At 41.3% G+C, this 24,300-nt stretch overlaps 1 protein-coding gene across 2 annotated transcripts in view; it reads left to right on the top strand.

Annotated features, from left to right (window-relative positions):
* CACHD1 (cache domain containing 1) overlaps window positions 1–24,300 on the top strand; it is a 206,994-nt gene that overhangs the window by 117,373 nt on the left and 65,321 nt on the right. For both annotated transcript variants that reach the window (XM_034778871.1, XM_034778870.1), the window contains exons 4-5: window positions 7,505–7,611; window positions 22,699–22,825. In XM_034778871.1, the coding sequence (XP_034634762.1) occupies window positions 7,505–7,611; window positions 22,699–22,825 (234 nt within the window). The remainder of the gene's footprint in view (window positions 1–7,504; window positions 7,612–22,698; window positions 22,826–24,300) is intronic.

The following is a 24,300-nucleotide window of genomic DNA, read 5'->3' as shown; positions in this document are numbered from 1 at the left end:
CTCTTCTCCACAGTTAGTCCTAGTCTCCCCAGATTCCTTGTCCCAATATGCTACTTTCCCTTCCCCTATCCAACTTTTATCCCCTTTCCTTCAGGTCAGGGAGTTTCTTCCTCAGCCCTGTCTGGGTGCCAGCAAAAAAGTGGGAGGGGGGGGGGGAGAAACAGAAAAGAGAGCCAGGCTCCTTGCTTTCCATTCCAGTACTTGGCCTACCCTGTCCTGGAGCAGCAATTACAGGAAACATCCAGCTTCATTTCTGTAGTCCTGGGCTGGAGGGTGCACAGTCTAGTCAGCACTAGGCACTGTCAGAGGCTCAAGTGTGCTCAATGCAATGTTAGGAGATTATAGCTGCTAAAATCTAAATAGTCTCTGAGCATGTGTGAAGTACAGTTTTTCAAAGGCTTGTGACTTACCCAATTGTGGGCAGATTTTCGTGGGGACAGCAAAAGGGACATTCTTGACACAAAGACCACCCTCCCTGCTAAATTTCAGGTCCCTGCTCCAAAGCATGGGGCACTAGAGCTCTTCAAAGAAAAGGTTGCCAGGATATTTTAATTTCTCCTAGCCTTGTTCTTGGAAACAGCTGAACTGTTTTAGTTGAAATTTTTTCAATAAAATTCAGCCTGAAGCAGGCACCCAGCCTGGAAAGTTTCAGCCCAAATGGTTCAAGTTGGGCAAAGTTATTTGCAACCTCTTATAGTGGGAGGTGTCAGACAATCTTATTACTAGGTTGTGCTACCAACCCTGCCTATATGCTTTTTTTAGTCTGACTCGGTGTCCCAGAAGATATTCTTTCCATTTTAGAATTATAGATCTGCTCCATCTATCCATGTTTTAAAAAAAAAAAAAAATCCCGTCTTCAGTCTCTGTAACATAATGATAGTTTAAGATAAGTTTTAATTTCTGTGCAGACTTTTGGGTTTTTTAAGACTATGAATACTTGTCCTCATTAGTTGAAGCTCTGCCCTGTCTTCTTTATTTTTCCCATTAAGTAATGGTGGTACTTCTTGGTTTAGTTCAGTTATTGTATTATCATCCTTTTTGCTGCAGCTGATCTACTTTCGGCTGTGATTTCACAAGCACAGCAAAGTTGGGTCTCAGAGGTACTCGGAGGCAGATCTCTAAAGAAATCCCAGATACTGCAGGAGGGTGGTATTGGTGATAAATAGGTAATACCAATGCCAGCTAAACCAGCACTGAATCAAAGCATCAGCAATGACCCTGTGCTACTGACAGTGCTCTTTTGATGAGATGCAACAAGCAGCATTGAGCATATGTGCTCAATGAAGAAAGATACAGTATTTTTTGTAAGAGCAAGGATTTCAGTCCCAGGACCCTGGTGAAATTACAGTGTGGATAGTTACATTCTCTCTGTCCATACCCCCTACCTCCCCCATATTTTCTGCTTCCTGTTTAAACTGTTATGCAGTACTGCTGTATGAAATTAAACAGCTACCACATCCAACCACTGAGATGGTTGTACTTCAAGTGATGGGTGAGAGTATGCGGGATGGGAAAGAATAAGTAGTGTTGTTGATTGGCATATATGTAATAACAGTGTATAGATGCATGTGAGAATGTGTAGTACACATTATAAAATTTATATACACTGTGATAGACCCAGACCAGTTGGGAACAGCAGAGTAGCAGAAGGGAGATATAAGTTTTCTGTTCCCTGAGTGATCAGAGCAGGGGCTGCTCCAGGCTAATAGACCACCTGACTCCAATTAACCTGCTAAGAGTCAGGTGAGGCAGTTAAGCTCCTGACTCTAATTAAGGCCCCTCTGATGCTATAAAAGGGCTCACTCCAGTCAAGCCAGGGGAGTGGAAGTGTGTGTGAGAGAGAGGAACTGGGAGCAAGAGGTGTGCAAGAAGCTGAGAGTGAGTAGGCGTACTGCTGGAGGACTGAGAAGTACAAGCGTTATCAGACATCAGGAGGAAGGTCCAGTGGTGAGGACAAAGAAAGTTTTGGGAGGAGGCCATGGGGAAGTAGCCCAGGGAGTTGTAGGTGTCGTGCAACTGTACCAGGAGGCACTCTAAACAGCTGCAGTCCACAGGGCCCTGGGCTGGAACCCGGAGTAGAAGGCGGGCCCGGGGTCCCCCCATACCTCCCAACTCCTGATCAAACACAAGAGGAATTGACCTGGACTATAGCTTCTACCAGAGGGGAAGGTCTCTGGACTGTTTCCTGACCCACAGGGTGAATCTGTGAAGTGAGTAAATCTGCCAATAAGTGCAGGACCCACCAAGGAAGAGGAGGAACTTTGTCACAACGCGTACACAAAGTGCTTAGGAATCTTAGGGAGTAACAGGAGCCTGTATAAGAAAAAGACCCAAAAATCGGGACTGTCCCTATAAAATCAGGACATCTGGTCACCCTATTTAGGATGCAAAAAATTAGGTCCTATATATCTTCCCAGACAAAAATACTGCATTAAGATGGAACTAGGGTTAAGACTTCATGTAAATTTTTTTAGGAGAAAAACTCGAGGGTGTTAATTGTCCAAAAACAAGCATTATAATCAAAATTAATGTTAAATTTAAAAGAAGTCCAAACATGTTGTTATGGTATGAAAATACACAGTGTGAAGGCACCCAAAGAGCCACATCTCTGCCCTTTAGTGATATTTTCAATAACCATATATTATGATTAAGGCATTGTAGCATTTGTGGTCACAGATTAGATTAAACTGATTTTTAAAGACACATTTGATATTTTTTAAAACTATTTTATGTCATGGTGTCACCACAGGGTAGATATAACAATCATGAACACTTAAGTTTAAATGCCATCTTATTTCGTCAACTTCAGCCACTGCATGAGATTCCAATGAATTCTAAGTACATGTAAAATTAGACTTTGTGCTATTCCTTTATTAAGATCATATTATTAATCATTAAGATCCATAAATGTTTAATGCAAGTGCTAAATTTTCTTACAAGATTTTTTAAAAATGAATTGTAACTCAAAAACATGCTACATTATGAAGTGGTTGAATCCCTGTTTTAAGTGCAAACCTCAACTCATCCTCAAATATGGAGGATGGAGCCACGAATAACACACCCAAAATGTGAGAGAATGCTGTGTTGTTGGAGCAACACAAGACCCTGCTCTCGACTTCTCCATCTGTAACACAGTAATTTTTGAAAACCACATCCAATCAATTCCAAAATTCCAGGGAATGATCTGGGTATCAGTGGGCAGATCCTACTGGTTTTTGGTGAAAACTGGAAAATACTGATTTTTTTCACTAGGATTAGGTCCACAGCATGCCCATTTGGCACGTCAGGTAGAGGAAGCTCTCTGGCACTCTCTGTTGCTGCCTACACATATCACAGGCAGGAGTTTACCAGAGGGTAACACACTTTGTTAATTATATATGCTGAACTGTCATTCAGCCATGCCCCTTGCCACAGTTGGCCCCTTTCTGCCCCTACCACGTCCAGCACTGCCCCCATTCTGACCAGCTCCCACACCCAGGCTTGCATTTGCACTTCAGAAGTTGGATAACACACAGCTCTGCCTACATGAGCAACAAAGTGTGCAGCCTCTAATTATGCTTCCTTTATATCGTTCTCTTATTTTCTCTTTACTTGTTTCTCTAACTGAGCTCACTGAGTAGTTCGTTTATTATTTGCATTGTGACGGTGCCTAGGAGCCGCAGACGTGGTAAGTGTTGTACAAGCACAGAGTAGACAGTCTCTATCCTCAAGAGCTTATTTACTGTTTTAGTTTCTAATGTGGCTAAAGTGGAACTGCTCATCTGATCAAGCTCCGAGTGAGTGTGTGTGACTTCTTTAGAGAGCTGATCTGAATTTTGAATTTTTGACCACTTGCTTGTAAATTAAAAAAATATTGTTTTTAAATGAAAATCTGTGTTGATAATTTTTTTTCGGTGGTGGGGGGTGGGGAAAGAGGAGGATGACCAGCTTCACCTTTAACAATTTTAGCAAATAGATATAGCAAAGCATTTCTGTGTGTGCTTGACTTTAAGCAGCTGAGTAATCCCATCACTACTGAAGACAGAGGTTTAATTATGTGCTTAAATCCTTTACTGAATGTGGGTCCAAATTAATGAATGAGAGTGCAGTGAGGTGGATATTATATAAATACACGCCAGATTTTTTTGTTTGTTAATATTGACACAAAGTGGCCAGTATTTTTACTGATTTAAGGTTACCAAAGTATTTTCTACAATTAGCATTTTTAACTAAAACAGTAAGACTGGACATTTGATAGTCCTGAAGAATTTTCCTACCCCAATGTCTTTCCTAAACTTGCTTTCCACCAACTTCTTTTCAAAAAAGGCTAGGTTCTTTCAGAACCTCACCTCATGAAGACTCAGTGTGCAAGGTAACTGGTTATGATTTCCAAGGGATAGATTAGTGGCAGAGTATTTTTGACAGGATGTGCGTAATTGATGAGGATCCTTAATAATACGACTGGGTGTCAAATCCTACCAAGGTGCTCAGAGTCATTTTTAGGCATTGCTGTGCTTAGCATCACAACACCTAACTGATTTAGGGGACTAAATCTCATTGTCAAAAGGGATTTAGGCACTTAGGAGTCTGAGCCATGATCTATGCTTACAATTTAGATCGACCTAGCTATATCATTCAGGAGGTGTGAAAAATTCACACTCCTGAGTGCTACAGTTAAGCCCGACTTACTCCCTGATGTAGACATGGCTAAATCCATGGAAGATTTTTTCAGCTGACCACGCTCCTGCCTCTCTGGGCAATGGATTACCTACATTGACATAAAAACCCCTTCTGTTGACATAGGCAGTGTCTACACTACAGCGCTGCAGCTGTGCCCGGTAGCACCTATAGTGTAGACATGCTCTAAATCCCATCAACAATTGATGGAGTTTAGACTCCTAAGTGTCTAAGTGCCTTTTGAAAATGAGATTTAGGCTCCTAAATTAGTTAGATGTTATGACGCTGAGTGCAGCAATGCCTAAATATCTTTAAAAATCTGGGCCTAAGCTATAGCAAATAAGGTACATCGATGCATCGCATCTATTATTTTTATCAGATCTGATGACAAGGTTCCCTTTGATCAGAATTTGATTTGTAATTTTAATAAAATAAAGGCTTATAAATGCTGCTGCTATTTAAGTACTTTAAATAGGAAGCACATTTACTATAGTGTGATGTGATACATGAAGGGGGAAGAAGAGTGAGTAGCTCCCTTTGATGGACACCCAGCCAGCCAATTAGCTGTAAAATCCCTCCTGATCTGTTCTCTGCTTGCTTTACCTGTAAAAGGTTAACAAGCCCACAGGTAAAAGAAAAGGAGTGGGCACCTGACCAAAAGAGCCAATGGGAAGGTAGAACTTTTTAAAATTGGGAAAGAAACTTTCCCTTCTGTCTGTTGTTCTCTGGCCTGCAGGGACACGGAGCAGTAATGCCGTAAACAGCTTTAAGCCAGGTATGATTATAAATTATCAATTCATACCTCAAACCTACTTATCTGGAGCCTCAGATATGTAAGTAAAATTAAGGAATGTCTAAAAACGTGATTAGGGTTGTTTCTTTTATTTCTTATTGGCTTGTGGACCCCTCTGTACTAACCCCAGATGCTTTTGTTTGCTTGTAACCTTTAAGATGAACCCCCAAGAAAGCTATTTTGGGTGCTTGATTTTTGGAATTGCTCTTTTAAAATATAGCAAGAGCGTAAGTTCAAGATGTATTTTCTTTCTTTTTGTTTTTAATAAAATTTACCTTTTTTAAGAACAGGATTGGATTTTTGGTGTCCTTAGAGGTTTGTGTATGTTGTTTGATTAGCTGGTAGCCACATCTAATTTCCTTTGTTTTCTTTCTCAGCTCTTCCCCGGGGTGGGTGGGTGAAAGGGCTTGAAGGTACCCCACAGGGAGGAATTCCCAAATGCTCCCTCCTGGGTTCAAAGGGGGGTTTTTTTGCATTTGGGTGGTAGCAGTGTTTACCAAGCCAAGGTCAGAGAAAAGCTGTAACCTTGGGAGTGTAATACAACCCTGGAGTGGCACGTATTAATTTTTAAAATCCTTGCGGGCCCCCACTTCTGCACTCGGAGTGACAGAGTGGGGATTCAGCCTTGACCAGTGGCATTTTAAAAAACAGACCAAAATGGAGAATGTCTTCACTTCATTAAAGTCATTGCGTAGTTGTATATGGGTTTGATTTATATTTTTGTATCTAAAATGAGGTTCAGTTACTATTTCTAAATTATTTCACCTGGTGAATATGGAAAACGTAAAATCAAAATGTAATAGGCTGCCTGCAGTATATTTTAATTACACTGGAAGTCCCCATTCTTTTCTACAGAAAGTAGGCTTGTAACTGCCTCATATATAGACTTCCAAAGACCAAAATGTAATGGTGAGAGATGTAACCATGTACAAATACAGTGTTTGAACACTGGGAATGCAAGGCAGGGAAGAGGAAATGTTGAGGCTAGTAAAAGGGTGTATAATTAAGAGCAGTGGAATGAAACCAAGAGAAGAAAAATATATGCTGAATAGCTGGAAAACATTCCTAATGATGTGATCTCCCAAGGTGGATCTTCACCACTTAGGGTGGGGTGGGCCAAAAAGTTTGCCCACCCTGCTGAGGGCCACATCTGGGTATGGAAATTGCATGGCAGGCCATGAATGCTCGCGAAATTGGGGGTTGCGGTGAAGCGGGGGTGAGGGCTCTGGGGTGGGGCTGGGCATGAAGGGTTGGCGGTGCAGAAGGGTGCTCCGGGCTGGAACCGCGGGGTTCGTGGGACAGGAGGGGGATCAGGGCTTTGGCAGGGGGTTGGGGCATGGGAGGGGGTCAGGGGTGCAGGCTCTGGGGGGCGCTCACCTCAAGCAGCTCCCAGAACAGCAGCATGTCCCCACTCCAGCTCCTACATGGAGGCACAGCCAGGTGGCTCTGTGCCTGCCCCGTCTTTAGGCACCACCTCCTGCAGTTCCCATTGGCTGTGGTTCCTGGCCAATGGGAGCTGCAGGAGCAGCATTCAGAGCTACTTGCATAGGAGCCAGAGGGGGGACATGCAGCTGCTTCCGGGAGCTGTGTGGAGTGGGGCAAGCCCCCGACCCCACTCCCTGGTAGGAGCTTGAGGACCAGATTAAAACTTCTGGAGGGCCGGATGTAGCCCCCAGCCCATAGTTTGCCCACCCTGACTTAGGGTCTCTTACAACTGGACTGGACAAAACTCAAATATTCTGCCAGGGAACAAACCAGCACTGGCCTGCAGATTAACGTAGCATTTACAACTCTAATTTCATGAGTGCTTGCATGTCACAAGGGATAAAATGAAAATATGCAGCACATTGCATTAGTGAGTAGGATATGGCCTGTAAGGGGGGAGTTTTAACTCGCTCGCTTTTTGCTTTGGGATTTTCTTTTGCCCGTGCCATTAAAAATGCAAATGGAACTCCAGTTGCTGTTTACGAAGTGATAATTTTTCTATAAATCCTTGGCTAGACATTTTTACAAAGTCAGCTTTTGCTTTGCTAATCTTGTTGTTTGTCATTTCAGGTTTGATGGGAATTTTAACACCAACGTTTCTAGAACTATTAGCTGTGATAGATTGTCCACCACAGTTAATAGCAAAGCCTTCAATCCAGGACGTGATTTAAACTCTGGTAAGTAATACAAATATTTTTATTTGCTTTTGTTCTGCTTTCTCCATTAGCGTTTAACATTCTGTTGGTACAGAGGATTAACATAGTGCGCTGTAGCAACATGCTTTTATTTCGCTCTGAAACTGGCATGCAGCTCGTAATTTGAGATTTCATGATTGAAAGATGATACCTAAAGTAATGCCCTTAGTCTAAGTACTTTTTAAATATAAAAATGTCATGAAGACTTATTCCATGTCTAATGTTGTTGTGATTTTTTTTTGTGCCTATTCGTCTCGCCTGTTCCCAAAGTTGCTTTCCTTCCTAGCCCTGTCTGCTATGGCATCAGTAGTATCAGGTGTTGATGGTGCCAAACTGAGGTGCCTCCCTGATCTTCTTAGCTGAGTTCAGGTAACGTGCAGCTGCTTTTGCAATGATATGCAAAAGTACAAGGACATCTGAAAATATTTCCTTTCTTTGACTTGTCATAGAGTTGACCCATTTGCTTGATACACTTTAAAACTGGAAATGTGCTTACAACCTAAGGTGTCTGACTTAACCCCAGAGAATTCAGCCTTTGGTCCCATGCCACAGGCTTTTCTTTTTAATATCCTGTAGGGTTTTAATTTTTTTTATCACTATTTTTTTGCCTCCATCATTATATCTGCTTATGATGGTTTTGGGTTGTAACTTTTAAAACTATTTTAACTATAGACTTCCATTTAGCATGGTTTTTATTTAACTGCCGGTGCAAGACCAGCAGGAAATGCCCGCAACCTTGATTCTTGTGGGTTCTATAAGAATAAGAAGGTGTTTTCAACCTCTCACCAATGGGGTTTTCTCCCCATCCCAATCCTCTGTAGTGACTTAGAATGTGGAGATCTTGCAACAGATTTGATAAGGGAAGTACAAATTTGGGTCTAGAATCTCTAGCTGTGTATCTCTTTAAAGCTTCAAGTGGTCTCTAGGTGATTCATTTCTGTGGTCATAAATAAATGCTGTGAAATTTAGGATTAGCAGCAACATTCAGGTTGATTTTCCTTCGCTCTTCTTCTCTGGGTACTCACCACTTTCTCTTTTGATTGGTTGGGATAGGGATGCTAAAACTTTGCCCACTCAAGATTTTCAACTTGCTAGGAGGCTGAAGGCCATACGTAATTGCTTAAATGGTGCAATTTCAAGCATCCTCACCTTCAACGCAGATGTTGGCCTGGAGAGGCTAGATGTTCCAACATAGAATCATAAGACCAGAAAGGACCTTGAGAGATCATCTAGTCCAGTCCCCTGCGCTCATGGCAGGACTAAGTATTATCTAGACCATTCCTAACAGGTGTTTGTCTAACCTGCTCTTAAAAATCACCAGTGACAGAGGTTCCACAACCTCCCTAGGCAATTTATTCCAGTGCTTAACCACCCTAACAGCCAGGAATTTTTTCCTGATGTCCAACCTAAACTTCCCTTTTTGCAAGTTAAGCCCATTGCTTCTTGTCCTATCTTTAAAGGTTAAGGAGAACGATTTTTATCCTATCTCCTTGTAACAATCTTTTATGTACTTGAAATCTCTCCCCTCAGTCTTCTCTTCTCTGGACTACACAAATCCAGTTTTTTCAATTTCTCTCATATGTCATGTTTTCTAGATCTTTAATCATTTTTGTTGTTCTTCTCTGGATTCTCTCCAGTCTTCCCTGAAATGTGGCACCCAAAACTGGACACAGTACTCCATTTGAGGACTAACCAGCGCGGAGTATAGTGGAAGAATTACTTTTCGTGTCTTGCTTACAACACTCCTGCTAATACATCTCAGAATGATGTTTGCTTTTTTTTTTTTTTTTTCCCCAACGGTGTTACACTGTTGACTCATATTTAGCTTGTGGTCCACTATGGCCCCCAGTACACCTTTCTAGGCATTTACCATTTTGTATGCATGCAACTGATTGTTCCTTCCTAAGTGGAGTACTTTGCATTTGTCCTTATTGAATTTCATCCTATTTACTTCACACCATTTCTCCAGTTTGTCCAGATCATTTTTAATTTGAATCCTGTCCTTGAAAGCACTTGCAACCCGTCCCAGCTTGCTATTGTTCGCAAACTTTGTACTCTATGCCATTATCTAAATCATTAATGAAGACATTGAGCAGAACCAGACCCAGAACTGATCCCTTTGGGAACACACACGGTATGCCCTTCCAGCTTCATACATACACTTCTTCGCCATAATTGGAATGGAAGGCCACACACTTCTATCCATATTAAAGGTGAGCAGTCACAAACCACATGATTGAAGTCCATGGGCTATGTTTGGCTCCCAAGGCATCTTTTTATTTTTTTAAAGTTTTAATTAATGTTTTAAATTAAAGTTTTAATTGATTTGATGTAAAATATCTGAGGAAGTATCAGCTTAAAATTGTATTTACAACAAATGTCCTTACTCTAAATTATTAAAACTGAAAGAATTTAAAAAATCTAATACACTTTTTACTATTTATGACCTCTGTTCACTTATTTTTTTTTTTTTTTTTGGTTGTTTTACTATGGAGAATTACATTTTTTTTTTTGGTCAGTTTCAAGCCCATTTCACTTTTCCCCCACAATAGCAGAATGCTGCGATATTTGGCGTGCATACCCTGAAATGGAGGGAATGTTTGTTTAAGTCAAATTCCTGTGAAAGCATTTATTTTACTTCTGGAAGAATGCCTGTTGGTATTACATTTTGTAGAAGCTCTTATGAAAAAAATAACTTGGAGTCATAAAAATGCCCTTAAAATGTCTTCTTAATTAATTAATTTGGATTTATGACCTAACAAAAAACTGACACCTATCCAAGACTTATAGCCCCCCGATCAAACAATTAAATAACACCTTATCCTTCCTTGCCAACAAATGCCGACTCTTTAATGAGCATGCATCCTAAAATCAAGCAGTGCAGGAGTAATGGACAGTTAAAAGCAAGAGGAGAGGGGATGAAGAGGACTGTATCACTGGAGAGGTGCTTCAGCATTTTTACCTGGAGTGTAGACCCATCTCTGGATTCCCACCTGGGCTGCTCCCAAAGTATTTCTTTTAATGGGAGCTCTTCATTCTGCCCTTATGTGCTGATTGGGGAACAGGGTGCCAGCAGGAGAGAATAGAACAGCATGGGGAAACTTTGGGCAGGTGCATGGGAAAGTGGTGTGAGGGGTTGTGTTTGCAACCAGTATAGAAATAAAGGTTGTTGCTGGGTTCAGGACTAATGGAATCTGGAAGTTAGATTTTTAAGGAATAGTGGGAAGAAGACTGGACCAGAGAGAACATATACATGTTGGGCAGAACTGCCAGCCTCTTGTCAATTTGATTGAACATGTCTTCCAGAGCTTGCCTCAAGATTTCGAAATTTGCTTGGAGCATTTCCAGAGTAGTCGGCTTTCTGTTTCCCATCTTTTGCATTTAGAAGATTTAGCATAGAAATTTTCATTTGCTGCCCCAACTATTTCTATTTCTGAAAACAGAACAATTGGGATTGCTTCTGGATGGGAACACTGATCTTCCCTGGGTGGTGTTCAGAGGTTGGACATAGACTGAATAAGGCCTTTTGTACTGTCACTAATGGCAGCAGCCAAGTCTCTGCTGCCTCAAAGAAATTTTTGAAAACAAAAGAAACTGCAACAACAACAAAATTCAAGCAATTGAAAATGAGGCCTGGAGTCATCAGTAGGTTGCTGGTTCTAATTGATCCTTATCAAATGCTTGTGTGGTGGACTATGTGAAATGAATCCATCTGTGTGTAAGTCCCAGGGAACAAGAGTCTGCATCACAAAAACCATCACCACCTCTATTGTTGTCCCTTGCTAACTGGCTACCCCATTGGTAGTCTCAGTAGAGTGGCCAAGGATTTGAATGGACTTTAATCCCTGGAGTAGATTCCTTCTGGATTGAGGCTTGTTGACTATCTGGTAGGACAGTGTGAGAAAACTTGCCCTGCCACAAGGTGTGCTTCATCTGTTCTATGGATAGAGGACTCCAGCCTCCCATTCTGAGAATGAATAAAGAACTTCACTCCCTAAGGGAATTTATCCAAAACATTTCACCTAGGGTGATGCTAGTGCTGTAGCTGGACAGCTGATACAGCTCTTCCCCCCAAATCCCTCTTCCACACAGTACTGCTGAAGAGTTTGGGCTGGTGAAGATACTGGATGTAGGAAAGTTTAGGTAGGAGGTTGAGGGTATGGATGGAGAGTTAAACCCTGGATAAGATTTTAGTGTGCTTGTTTAGGAGCTGCTATCTCTTGATACTTTGTGGAATTGCCTCCTCTTGGATCTTCCCACACCCACTGCTGTGACCTAGTTCTGTGGCATCTGTTACTTAAATTTAGGACTATGGGCTTATCTACAAATGGAATTACTCAAAAATAGCTCCATCTATGGACACTCTTATTCTGGAATAAGAATACCTTTCAAAGTGGATTAAGCTAAACCAGGAGTGCCCAACCTACAGCCCGTAGGCCATACATGGCCTATCAGAGTATTTCTTAAGGCTTGTGGCCTGTTTCAACACAATATACTAAGTACCGGTTCATTAACATTTTGGCATGTTTACATCATTTTAGTTTACACAAGTGTATAAATAGACAATACTGGACTTAGAAAAAACCTACCTACCTACATACTAAACAAGATGAACTTAAAATATAAATCAATACAGGTGATTTTAAATCTTATTAAAATACATCTCTACCCCGATATAACATGACCTGATATAACACGAATTCGGATATAACACGTCAAAGCAGCGCCCGGGGGGGGCTGCGCACTCCGGTGGATCAAAGCAAGTTCGATATAACGCAGTTTCACCTATAACTCAGCAAGATTTTTTGGCTCCCGAGGACAGCATTATATTGGGGTAGAGGTGTATGTAGAATCTGTTTGGACCACACAAGATTGTGCTTAGGTTTATGTGTCCCTCCTGTGTAGTAAGGTTGGACACCACTGAGGTAAGCCAAAACAAGACACTCTTATTTGGCAGTAAGAGAATGCACACATAGAGTAAAGAGTAATTCAGGAATAGCTTTTGCTCTTTAAATTCACATCCTATGTTTAAGTGTAAACAAGTGTTGTTGCTTCTGGATCTCTGATTCCCCCTCCCCCCCCCCCCGCCTTCTTTCCCTCCTCCTTCTGAATTCTGGGGAACTCCCAGCAAGCAGAGTTTATATCCTGGATGCAGCAGCATATTTGTGATTGGACCCCAAATTTACCACTCAGTTACACAATGGGTTCATGAGCCTATCACTTCTTCCAACAGGCAGGAGCTCAGCATGCTGTCTTGATTGGGTCTGCTGTTTTTTTAAGTCAAAGCCAGACCAATTTATCTGTGAGCCAGGTTATACTGCCCCTTGAGTGTTTTGTTTTTAAACAGCTGTCTCACAGTTTAAATAATCTGGTTTGTAGAAACCATGTGGAAAATATAAATTTAAACATTACTGTGTTCTCCCTGGACCTCAAATCTTAAATGTTAATTTTGGCCCATTCCACACAGCCTCAGTAACTAGGATTAGAGCGGGGGTATTTGTAGGGGTTGAAGGGAACTGGAATTCACACCACAGGCTCCTGGCAAACCACAGGACTGTAACACAACTGCTGCTCTAGAAAATCCATGACATGACAATAGACTCAATTAGTAGGCAGTAGAAGTAGTGGAGAAAAGGTAAGTATATTTCATGAAAAATTACAAAAGAATTGAATGCATTTATTTTGTTTGACATTTTCCATGACATTTTCCATTATTTCTATGAAATATTTTTTTAAAAAACACCTTCATTTTGGTCAGAAAATAAAATACTTTTGCAAGTAGAAAATGGAAGATTGGTAGAAAAAAGCATGAGAGGGTAGTCTGATGTGGTGGTGCCCTTCCCTCTCTCCCCTCCTCCCCCCCTGAAATTTAAAAAAAAATCAGTTTAAAAATCTTAAATTGTGTTCCAAATGAAAAATTTTCACATTTTTTATTTTGGTTATAAAGTTTTCCATTGAGGGAGAGGGTGGTTGCAGCAGTTTTTGACCAGCTCTAGTAGATTAATATCGCACATGTAAAGAATCAAGTCTGGATCCTGGGGCCTTCATCTGCAAATCATAGGTCTCTACCACTTGAACAAACATAGAACTCTTTAACTGGCAGTAACAGGTCCTTTACCGCTAGAGGTGAACGTCGCGCCCAAAGCTAGCATGTTACTTGATCCTTTCATACCCTTATACCCCTCAGTAAGCAGGATTCCTGTGAACCGTCACCCAGCACAGCTCCCCTACCCCCAAACAATTTTTCTCAGCCTATTTAGAGCTAGTGTAACCTCCTTTTGCAGATTGTAGAGAAGGTAAAGGGCCCTGCAAAGCCACTTTGTCTGTACCGCCGCTCAAGTGTGTGTGTGTGTGTGGGGGGGGAGGATTTTGTGTGCCCATTGCAATAGGGTGAGTTTCACCCAAAGAGCTGACATCGTTTTAAAAGTGACACTGTAAATGGCATCTTTTTAGTCATCAAGCCTTTTCATTTATGTTTAGGGAATTGTGTCTGCCAACGTTACTGAATAAGGTTTTGCTACTGGTTTGCCTTGGAAAGCTAACACAGCTACCCAAGAGTGAGCTGGATTTAATTCTGGCTCACAACATCAGTAGACTGTTAATTAAGTTGCAGTCACAGAATCCTTTATTCCTGATGATGATAATGTATAAGTCAGGACACAGCTTGACTTTCAAATCCAAGGTTAAATTTGCAGGGCTAGCAGGTGGAAAGAACATTTCTTTAATTGTAAACTTAACAAATTCACTCTGGAATCATTGAGAAACAATAAACAAGGTTCTCCTTGATGCTGTTATTTAGAGTCACTCTTTAAAGAACTGCTACATGTGTGTATATGCAGTGTACCATCCTTTTTTGAAGGGTGTTCTTCATGTAGCCTATGGCACTCTTTCAAATTTAATGCTCAACAAGAGAATTATAAGTAACTGTTCTATAATGAATAATTGTGTTGAATCTTTTTTTGGAATTTTTACTAAATGTTTGTGCTGCACTTTGAAGATTAATTAGTTAATGATTCTGCCATGCTTTGAAGATGTAAAATGCAGTCTATAAGTGCTAAGTATTATCATTATCACATTCTCTTTGAAGTTTTACAAAACTCATTCACGTAGAGGTCTCCTTCTCAAAGTCCTTCATGCCTTGGTAGCAATTTGTAATTGGGGGGAGAGAGAGAGAATATCCTTAAGTGCTCTCTTTTTTTTTAATATTCTTAAACTTTTCCCCCCTCATATTTACAGCAGAATTAAGGGACTGCGCAAAAGCTTTTGCACTCTTAGTGTTTAAATCTTGAACATTCAGCTTCCACAACCTCTGTCCAACAATGGGCCTTTATTTGGTGGCATGGTTGGTTTCAGTCTCTTTCATACTAGTATGAGATGGAATCCTAGCACGTACATTGTAAACAAGATGTATGTATATCATCCTACATATTAGAGAGAATATGGAGAGAGATTATGATGATGTACTTTTCAAAACTGTCCTGGAGACTCTGCAAATGGAAAAGGGAGGAGAAAGTGCATCTTGTGCTGAAAGCAGAGAGATCTACAAAAGGCCACTGTCTTGGCCATGTCTTTAGAGGCACATGAAATAAAATGACTAGCGAAAAGCCCTGCACTATTTCATGAGAACACCAGCTAGCTTGTAATTCTGGAACTGAAAGAAATTTGACAAATGCAGCCTTAAGTTAGAAGGCAGGCAGGCAATCCACCTTGTGACACATTTTGCCAGGCTCTTGTGCTTATAGAACCTGTCCCAAGATTGGCTTTGCTGGAAGTATGAGATATTAAAGTACAGTCAATCATTTTAGAGATTAAAAGGTTTGGGGTGAGGGAGAATAGAACCTAAGAAGAATATCTGCTTGGTTTTGTAGTTGGGAACAAGAAAGTAGGAAGACTCTGCAGGGATTTCTTGTTGCTTTAGTAGATGGAAAATCAGAGTGCACCTGAAGGAAATAAAGCTTATTTTTTCAGCTGTAGTAGTCCTTGCTTGTCTGACAGGAGATTGTATGTTGTGGTCATAGAAAAATAAACAGGGGGTTATGATAAAATTGGCAGTCTCTGGAGAAGGCCGGCTTAAACTAACTCACTAGCTGAAGGAAATGAACCAGCAGAACTTTTTGAAAAGGAAGAGCAAGAAGAGAGGCCATTAAGGATGGTAGTGATTTTGGTAATTAGTTGGAGGTTTGAGAACAATCAGTTCATTAGGAAAGTGAACATTTTTATTTTCTCATGAGAGGAGCTGAATTTAAAGCGTGACTCGTTAGCAAAATAATAGAGTCTAGCTTTAATGCAGTAATAAAGGTTTTTTTAAATTTTGCAAACTTTTTATATATTGTAGATGGAATAATACTCTTGGAGTTACTTTTAACTGAGTGGTTAAATCCCAGATTATTCACTGGTAACATTCAAAGATATATTTTTAAAACCCATTTTAAAACATTTTATTTTGGTGAAATTTCAGAAATTCAGCCTTTTTATATGAGTGAGAAATTAGTAGCCTAATTGTCAGGGTTGTTGATATAACCACTTTGTTAAATCATAAAAGTGTAGGACTGGAATGGACCTCGATATGTCATGTAGTCCAGTCCCCTGCACTGAGGCAGGACTAAGTATTATCTAAACCAGTGGTCGCCAACCGGTCGATTGCAATCTCCAGCGGCAGTGCAGTGTGGCTGTCGCTAAGGCAGATTCCCTGCTTACCCTGGCCCCACACTACTCCCGAAAGCAGCCACTGCAGCCTGGAAGCAGGGGTCTCCCTCCGTGCGCTGCTCCTGCCTGCAAACACCACCCCCGCAGTTCCCATTGGCCAGGAGAGCTGTGGGGGTGGTGCTTGCAGAGAGGAGCAGTACGCGAAGCCACATGCCCCTCGGCCTCCACACCCCAGGGGTCCCTTAGCCTCGCTGCGCCCACTGTCGACCTGGAGTCACCAGAGGTAAGTGCTGCCTGGTGGGAGGTCACACCCCAACCCCCATCCCTGAGCCCCCTCCTAGAGCCAGCACCCCATACCCCCTCCTGCACCCCAACTACCTGCCCCAGCCCGGAGCCCCCTCCTGCACCCAAACTCCCTCCTAGAGCTTGCACCCCTGACTCCCTCCTGCACCCCAACCCCCTGCCCCAGGCTCAGCCCAGAGCCCCCTCTCACACTGCAAACCCCTCGGCCCCAGTCCAGAGCCTGCACCCCCTCCCGAACCCCAACCCCCTGCCCCAGCCTGGTGAAAGTAAGTGAGGGTGGGGGAAAGCGAGCAACGGAGAGAGGGAGGGATGGAGTGAGCGGGGCGGGGCTTTGGGGAAGGGGTGGGGCCTCGGGGAAGGGGCAGCGTAGATCTCTGAGTTGCCCTTAGATTCAAAACGTGATCTTGGGTATAAAAAGGTTGACGACCACTGATCTAGACCATCCCTGACAAGTGTTTGTCTAACCTGTTCTTAAAAATCTCCAATGAGGGACATTCCACAGCCTCCCTAGGTTATCTGTTCCAATTAGGAAGTTTTTCCTAATGTCTGACCTAAATCTCCATTGCTGCAGTTTAAGTCCGTTGCTTCTTGTCCTGTTCTCGGTGATTAAGGAGAACCCTCCTCTTTATAACAACATTTTACATACTTGCAGACTGTTATCTTGTCCCCCTTCAATCTTCTCTTCTCCAGACTAAACAAACCCAGTTTTTTCAACTTTCTTCATAGGTCATATTTTCTATACCTTCAGTCATTTTTGTTGCTGTCCTCTGGACTTTCTCCAATTTGTCCATATCTTTATCAAAGTGTGGTGCCCAGAACTGGACGCAATACTGCAGTTAGCGGTTTCTCAATGCTGAAAAGTGGTTAAATTCCAAAATCTACACAGATGACCTTTTAATTTAAATATATCCAGTGTTCACAACTTCTTGTGAGCTCAAATGTATGGCACAGTACATACATGAACCAATAGTATCTTCAAATAAACTGTGATCTTTTCGCTTAAGTGCAGAGCCCAAAAAAGTACTGAACACACTTCTGACATCTTCCATCAGTTATTCCACACCTGTACCAAAAGCGAGTAGCTAAAATGTTTGCTGGCACTCTTTTAACCCACTAGACAACACAGCAATTCTCTCCAGCAGCCCATACTTGTGACTTGCAAAACCCGCTGCCAGGCAGGGAAACTAATAATAAAATGCAAGTTTAAAATAGTGAACAGGAGTTCAGTGCTCTGCTACAAAATATTCCTGCACATACTTTGATGGCCTGATTTTTCAGAGATGCTGAACCTCTTGTTTCAAAATGTAAAAAAAGTAAATTTTTCTACATTCTAATATTGGGGAGGGGAAAGAGGGTACAAAACTGGTTTGTGTGAATGCTGTATCCTATATTTTGTTATGACGAGGAGTTTAATAGACAGACTCAGCATTACCAACCCTAAGTGTTGCTTAAGAGTCAGGCTCCACAAATCATGATTGGTTTAAAAATCATGAAAATTTAAAACTATTAAATCGGGGGGGGGGCTTCATGTGCCTTGTGTTTTTTGAGCCTTTATGGTTCATCTTTTCAAGCTTTTCTCCACAACGATGAGGACTAGAAATTCTGGATATTTTTTTTAAATGACACTTAATAACATGACTCCAGGAGTTGGGACATAAAGAAAAACATGAAATATCATGATACGCTCAATAGTATTGCAAAAGGTAGCAACACTAACATAATGATAAAGGACAAAAATAGCAATAACTGTACAAGGTAAATGCACTGAGCTGGACAGAGAGAAGCCATATAGTCACAAACCAGTCTGGGAAACCCAAAAAAGGTGCTAAACTGTTGAGGATGTACTTCAAATAACAATCTTCCACTCAGGTATTGGAAGTATATCATCCAGTTGTGGCTTGAGATATTCCCCTGCATTGATTCCATATGGAATACTTCAGTATGAGAACCAGAACATGAAACTGACTTGCCTATTTTCAGCTTCCATCCTGAGGGAAATGCAAGAAGTAAATTCTTTATTAAAGGTGAAATGTTAATAAGATCTTTTCCCAAAGTTCTTTCAACTTTCTAATCAAATGAGGTGTTTGTAACACAAGTAAGGAAATCTACATTTTTTTACAAAATGCATCCATCTAAAGCTGATGCAGTCCCTTTAACACTGTTAGGCAAAAAGCCAAAGTAATTCAGCTATTAAAAGTTTGGTTTTAGTTTGTCACAAGTGGAAAGGACAGTTTGGCTTGCGTAGAATTGAATTCTGTCATCGTCCTGATGGCATACAAATTGGAGTCTTATGCTAATAAGTTGGTGTTCTCCCTCTTCTGTGCGTTATTAGTGTTTATTCCTCATGCTTCAAGCGAATCAATGGGAGTGCAGCTGTCTAATGTCATCTGTAGGAGAAACCTAGCAGTTGTGCTGCATATCTGTTGCTTCCTTCATCTTGTGTCAGTCTTTTTTTGGTAACAGGAGAGGTACACACCTTAAGTGACAGCTAAGAAATCTCCATATGACTGTAAGAGAAAAAGAAAAAATCCAAGTGCTGTTTCTGTGTCTCAGGGTGCAGTTCTTTGGGAGCCCAGGACTCGTGGTTTTAATGTGTTCTGTCAGAGGTGGTACGAATATGAGTGTCTAATTCTGGTGATTTGAATTTAGTGTACTTAATCCAGATTTCTGTAATGTCTGTAAAATAATGTTAGTTTAGTATCAAATATTAATAATTCTTGATTGTAGATATATAGATATAGATATATCAACCTTATCATGGACAGATGAGATTATATGTGTTTCTCACTGAGCCATGTCTGTTTTGTTAATGTCATTGGGTATAAATTACTGGCATACAGCTGTTGTGCTGACTTTTTTGTAGTGTCCGGCAGCTGTTTCTTTTCTAGGATTAAATGTCTACTTAAAGTTTTTAAGTCTCACTTCATAAATTAAAACTTTGTTGAAACTCTTCCTATTTTAATAATGAAGCAAGTGCAGTCTAAGGAATGAATGAACAATCTCTAGGTACTGGAGTAGGACTTTGGGATCCTGTCCCCAAAAGCTATGTTTCAAGCTCTATTGCTGACTCATTGTATGACATTGGACAAGTTACTGTGCTTATTTGGTCCTCACTTTCCATCTGTAAAATGAGTATAATAATGTTAACCTACCATAAAAGGGGTTTGCAAGAGCTGTGGATGAAAAGTGCTATAAAAGTGCCTGGTACAATGACCATGATGGTGATTGATTATAATGAGCAGTATCATTTTGTACAAAAAGGACACACAATTTTTAAAATAAAATTGTGTGCCCATAAAGGCCAAAGGGCACAATTACAACATAAAGCCATAGCCCAAGGTAGGAGGTTCTGGTGCCACTGCAGCTCAGGAGTTTGGTCATTGCATCCCCATTTGACAAAGAGCTTGTGTTCCCCTGGCAAACGACCAGCTTTGCTAACTGGTACAGGGTGACAGGGCCACGGCTCTGTTCTCTATAGTTAGAGCCCTACCAAATTCACAATCCATTTTGGTCAAATTCACAGTCATGGGATTTTAAAAATCGTAAATTTCATGATTTCAGCTATTTAAATCTGAAATGCTATGGTGTTGTAATTGTAGGGGTCCTGACCCAAAAATAATTGTGTGGTGGTTGCAAGGTTATTGTAGGGGGGGGGAAGGGATTGGCAGTACTGCTATCCTTACTTCTGCATTGCTGCTGGTGATGGCCCTGCCTTCAGAGCTGGGCAGCTGGAGACCAGTGGCTGATGGCCGGGAGCCCAGCTCTGAAGGCAGAGCCATCGCCAGCAGTAGCGGAGAAGTAAGGGTGGCAAGGTATGGTATTGTCACCCTTACTTCTGCTCTGCTGCCTGCAGAGCTGGGCCCTCAATCAGCAGCCACCAATCTCCGGCTTCCCAGCTCTGAAGGCAGCAGCGCAGAAGTAAGGGTGGCATGGTATGGTATTGCCACCCTTACTTCTGTGCTGCTGCTGGCAGGGCACTGCCTTCAGAGCTGGGCGCCTGGCTAACAGCTGCCGCTCTCTGGCCGCCCAGTTCTGAAAGCAGCACAGAAGTAAGGGTGGTGATATCATGACCCCCTCTAAAATAACCCCTTGTCTCCCTCTCACTCTCTCACACACACACACACACACACACACACACACACACACACTCCGTCCCTCCCTTTTGGGTCAGGGCCCCCAATTTGAGAAACGCTGGTCTTCCCCGTGAAATCTCTATAATATAGGATAAAAGCACACAAAAGACCAGATTTCACGGGGGAAGACCAGATTTCATGGTCCGTGACGTGTTTTTTATGGCCGTGAATTTGGTAGGGCCCTATCTATAGTGAAGCATTTTCTGGAAGCTTGGAGCAATCCTTGGGTTCAGGGACCACCACTGGTGTCCATCCCTTGCACAAATGAGGGTGTGGTGTAGTTGGGAGAAAGCTTCTTGTATCCTTTTAATCCCTTCCGGCGCACTCTCAGGTCCAGTTATTATTGAGCCCTGAATGATGGGAACCATATTTACTGAAAGTTCCGCAAAATATTTGTACTAGATCATGAAAATATATAAGCCAGAGGATTTTAGCAGATCAGGCCATAGCCTCATTATGGGCCATCTATTAGTTACTTTTGGGGGCTATTTTGGTATAAAGAATGTTCAGCGCCCTCATGATCTGCCACTGAGAAAAGTAAAGGAACTTTTTCTAATGGACCAGAATGCATGGGGGGATTCATGTATAAACTATATAAATAATAGACTTCCCTTTAATGTTTTAACTTCCGTTTTCTATAGACACATAGTATTCATTGGATACTGTATCATCCTGAGTCAAGGTTCTCTGAACATTTTCCGCCCAAATATTATTTGTAATAGTATCATTTGCATATAACTTGCTTATCATTGTTTCCATCACAGACTTGAATTTCAAGAAGTGTGTAACCTCAGTCATCAATATTTTGCAGTCAGTACTGCTAGACAAGGGGATGGATTTTACTTTTGTGGTGTTGGTTTATTTGTAAAGTGTGTGTGTGTGTGGTCAACCATTTTGAAGTGAAAGGATTACAAAAGAGCTAGTTGTTTCAGGTGTATTTTTGGGCTATCACTTTAAAAACAGCCTCCTAATTCAGAGCCCCCACAACTCCATACAGATCACTGCAGTGGTTCCCATTTTATTTTTGTGGAAACTCCCCCATTGGTGGGTGCCTCTTCCCACTAATGTAGCTTTGTTTGTGTTTTTGTTCTCTCTCCCTTCCTCCCCTGTTGGCTTCCTGGTGTTAGGCTGCCCGTGCTCCTGGGAGTGGGTCGAGCTGTGTATCGAAGCAACAAAGTGAAGGTTATTTTGCAGGCTGCTTTCTTGTAGTCATGTACAGATGAGCTGCTCTCATATTCTTCTGAGCTGGAGGGGAAAGCAGGAGGTTTTTCAGGGAGATGCTCGCATCAGCAGTAGTATGTTTGCAGTGGGGAGGACTGGTGGTTATGCCTTTCTTTGCCTTCCTTCCTCCTCTACTGCCTTAAGAGCCACTCTTCCCATCATCCCTCAGGTAGGGAAATAATGTACTAGAGCTTTGGGAATTTGGAGGGGACAATGTTCAATGAGGATTTGAGTGGTTGGGATTCATCCTTGGGGAAAAGTGGATATTTTGTATGTGCATGATGCCTTTTAGGAGAAGCTGCATGGACACGATGGGTCAAAGAGCAGCTTTATGAATTGTATGGAGAATGCAGGTACTAAGGAAATGTCCAGGTGTGCTAAAGGAGCTGTTACAATCTGTTACGTCTGTACAATCTGTTACAATTCATTGTATACTAAGAAGTCAAGTTCATGGCAGTGAAACAATGGCTAGGGAAAATGTGGTGTTCTCCACAAAAAAATATTAAAGTATCACTAAGGACATGACCAAACTGAACAGTTTGAATTTTAGAAGTTAAATCAGGAACATACATGATTGTGAGACATGAAGTTTTATCTCCCTTCCAATACTACTACTTGTTGTTGTTGGCTTTAGGTATTATAACTCTGGATATTCTTGCTATTTATGCAAACGTGAGGTATTTTGAAGATGCCATGTATAAATGCATACATCTCCTTTGACTTTCCTTTGCAGTTCCATTCATTTTTTTTCCTTTTCACTCCGTAGTTCTTGCTGACAATCTGAAGTCTAACCCAGGAATTAAATGGCAATACTTTAGCTCAGAAGAAGGCATTTTTACTGTGTTTCCAGCACACAAATTCCGGTGTAAGGGAAGTTATGAACACCGTAGCAGGTATGATTTTATTCTTTTTGTGTTCAGATGAAACCAAGTGCTAAAATTATATTCTCAAAATATTGTTTTCAATCCAGCATCCCGTTTTTCTAAAGAAGTCCTCATGAACGTTGACTCTTTAGGTTGTTCTAAAAATCAGCAAATAAAACTTTCAGTAGAGATTTTACTTGGAAGGATAAAATAAGATTACCCCCAGATACACTCACCTCTCCCTAGCTTCAGCTTAATAACCTTAACAGCCAGTAAACATTTGTAAGTAATGCCTCAGCCTGCTAACATTTCATAGATGATAGAGAAACGCAGAAGATGGTAGAAAATCAGTTCTTCATTTTCTGCTAGGAAACTTACTTGAAACTGAACAATAAACTAGGGAATAAGCGGTTGGATGATTCAGATAGCCATGCTAATAATCTGTTTATGATGTAACCCTGTTGGAAAGTAGTTTCAGTACAATTTCTTTCCTCCCTGGGCTCTAGTGCCCTTCACTATATGAACTTAGCACCAATGCATAGAGCAACCTGGTGAGAGGTTGTAATATTAAGTTATTCCTACAATTGAATTTCACATCCACCATTTTGAAATTTATACTCCTTTGCAAGTGCTGTAATGCAGAGTTACTGGGCCTGATCTTGCAATCCTTTCTCGGAAGGAACTCCCCACTCATTGCAGTGGGAAGTTCTGCCTGTCTGGAGACTGCAGGATTGAGGCCTACTTCCCTTTTGTAGAAAGGCCTCTGAATTCTCCTAGTTAAATTTTTTTAAATGCATGGTTAACATTGGAAGTAATGGACTACTTAGGAAGGCCTTACAGCTTTGTAATTTGCTTGCCAGCATACGAAGGCACCTCGTGGTGGTCTTTTGAGAAAATCTAGTCGCCTTTGATTCTCTCCTTGTATATTAACTAACCTTGCTGGATAATGAATCTTACTAAGGAGATATTAGTTCATACAGGAATATTTCGAGACGATCATAGAGACTGAAAAATGTGTTTTGCTTATCTGTCAAAATTGAGCAATCTAATCTAATATGTAGGTGTTCACCCCATAGTCATCATCATATGATCTGAGTGGCTGGGCTTGTTTGAACATACTGTGGTCTGAGAAGGGTGTGGTGTAAAGATTGAGAGCCAAGAAAACTTGAGTTCTAATCTCAGATCTGACAAAGACTTCCTCTGACCTTGTGCAAATTACTCAATCTCTGCTTCAATTTCTCCATAAGTAAATTAGAGATATTTTTTACTGGTGTTTACCTGAGAGGGTTTGTTGGATGAACTATTTAACCTTTTAAGAGCTTTGAAGATCAGAAGTACTGTGTAAATGATAAAAAGAACAGGAGTACTTGTGGCACCTTAGAGACTAACAAATTTATTAGAGCATAAGCTTTCGTGGGCTACAACCCACTTCTTCGGATGCATATAGTTTCACTCTATATGCATCCGAAGAAGTGGGTTGTAGCCCACGAAAGCTTATGCTCTAA

Source organism: Trachemys scripta, chromosome 8 (genome assembly GCF_013100865.1).
Source record: "Trachemys scripta elegans isolate TJP31775 chromosome 8, CAS_Tse_1.0, whole genome shotgun sequence".
NCBI lineage: Eukaryota > Metazoa > Chordata > Testudines > Emydidae > Trachemys > Trachemys scripta.
This window is presented reverse-complemented; position numbering and strand designations above follow the sequence as displayed.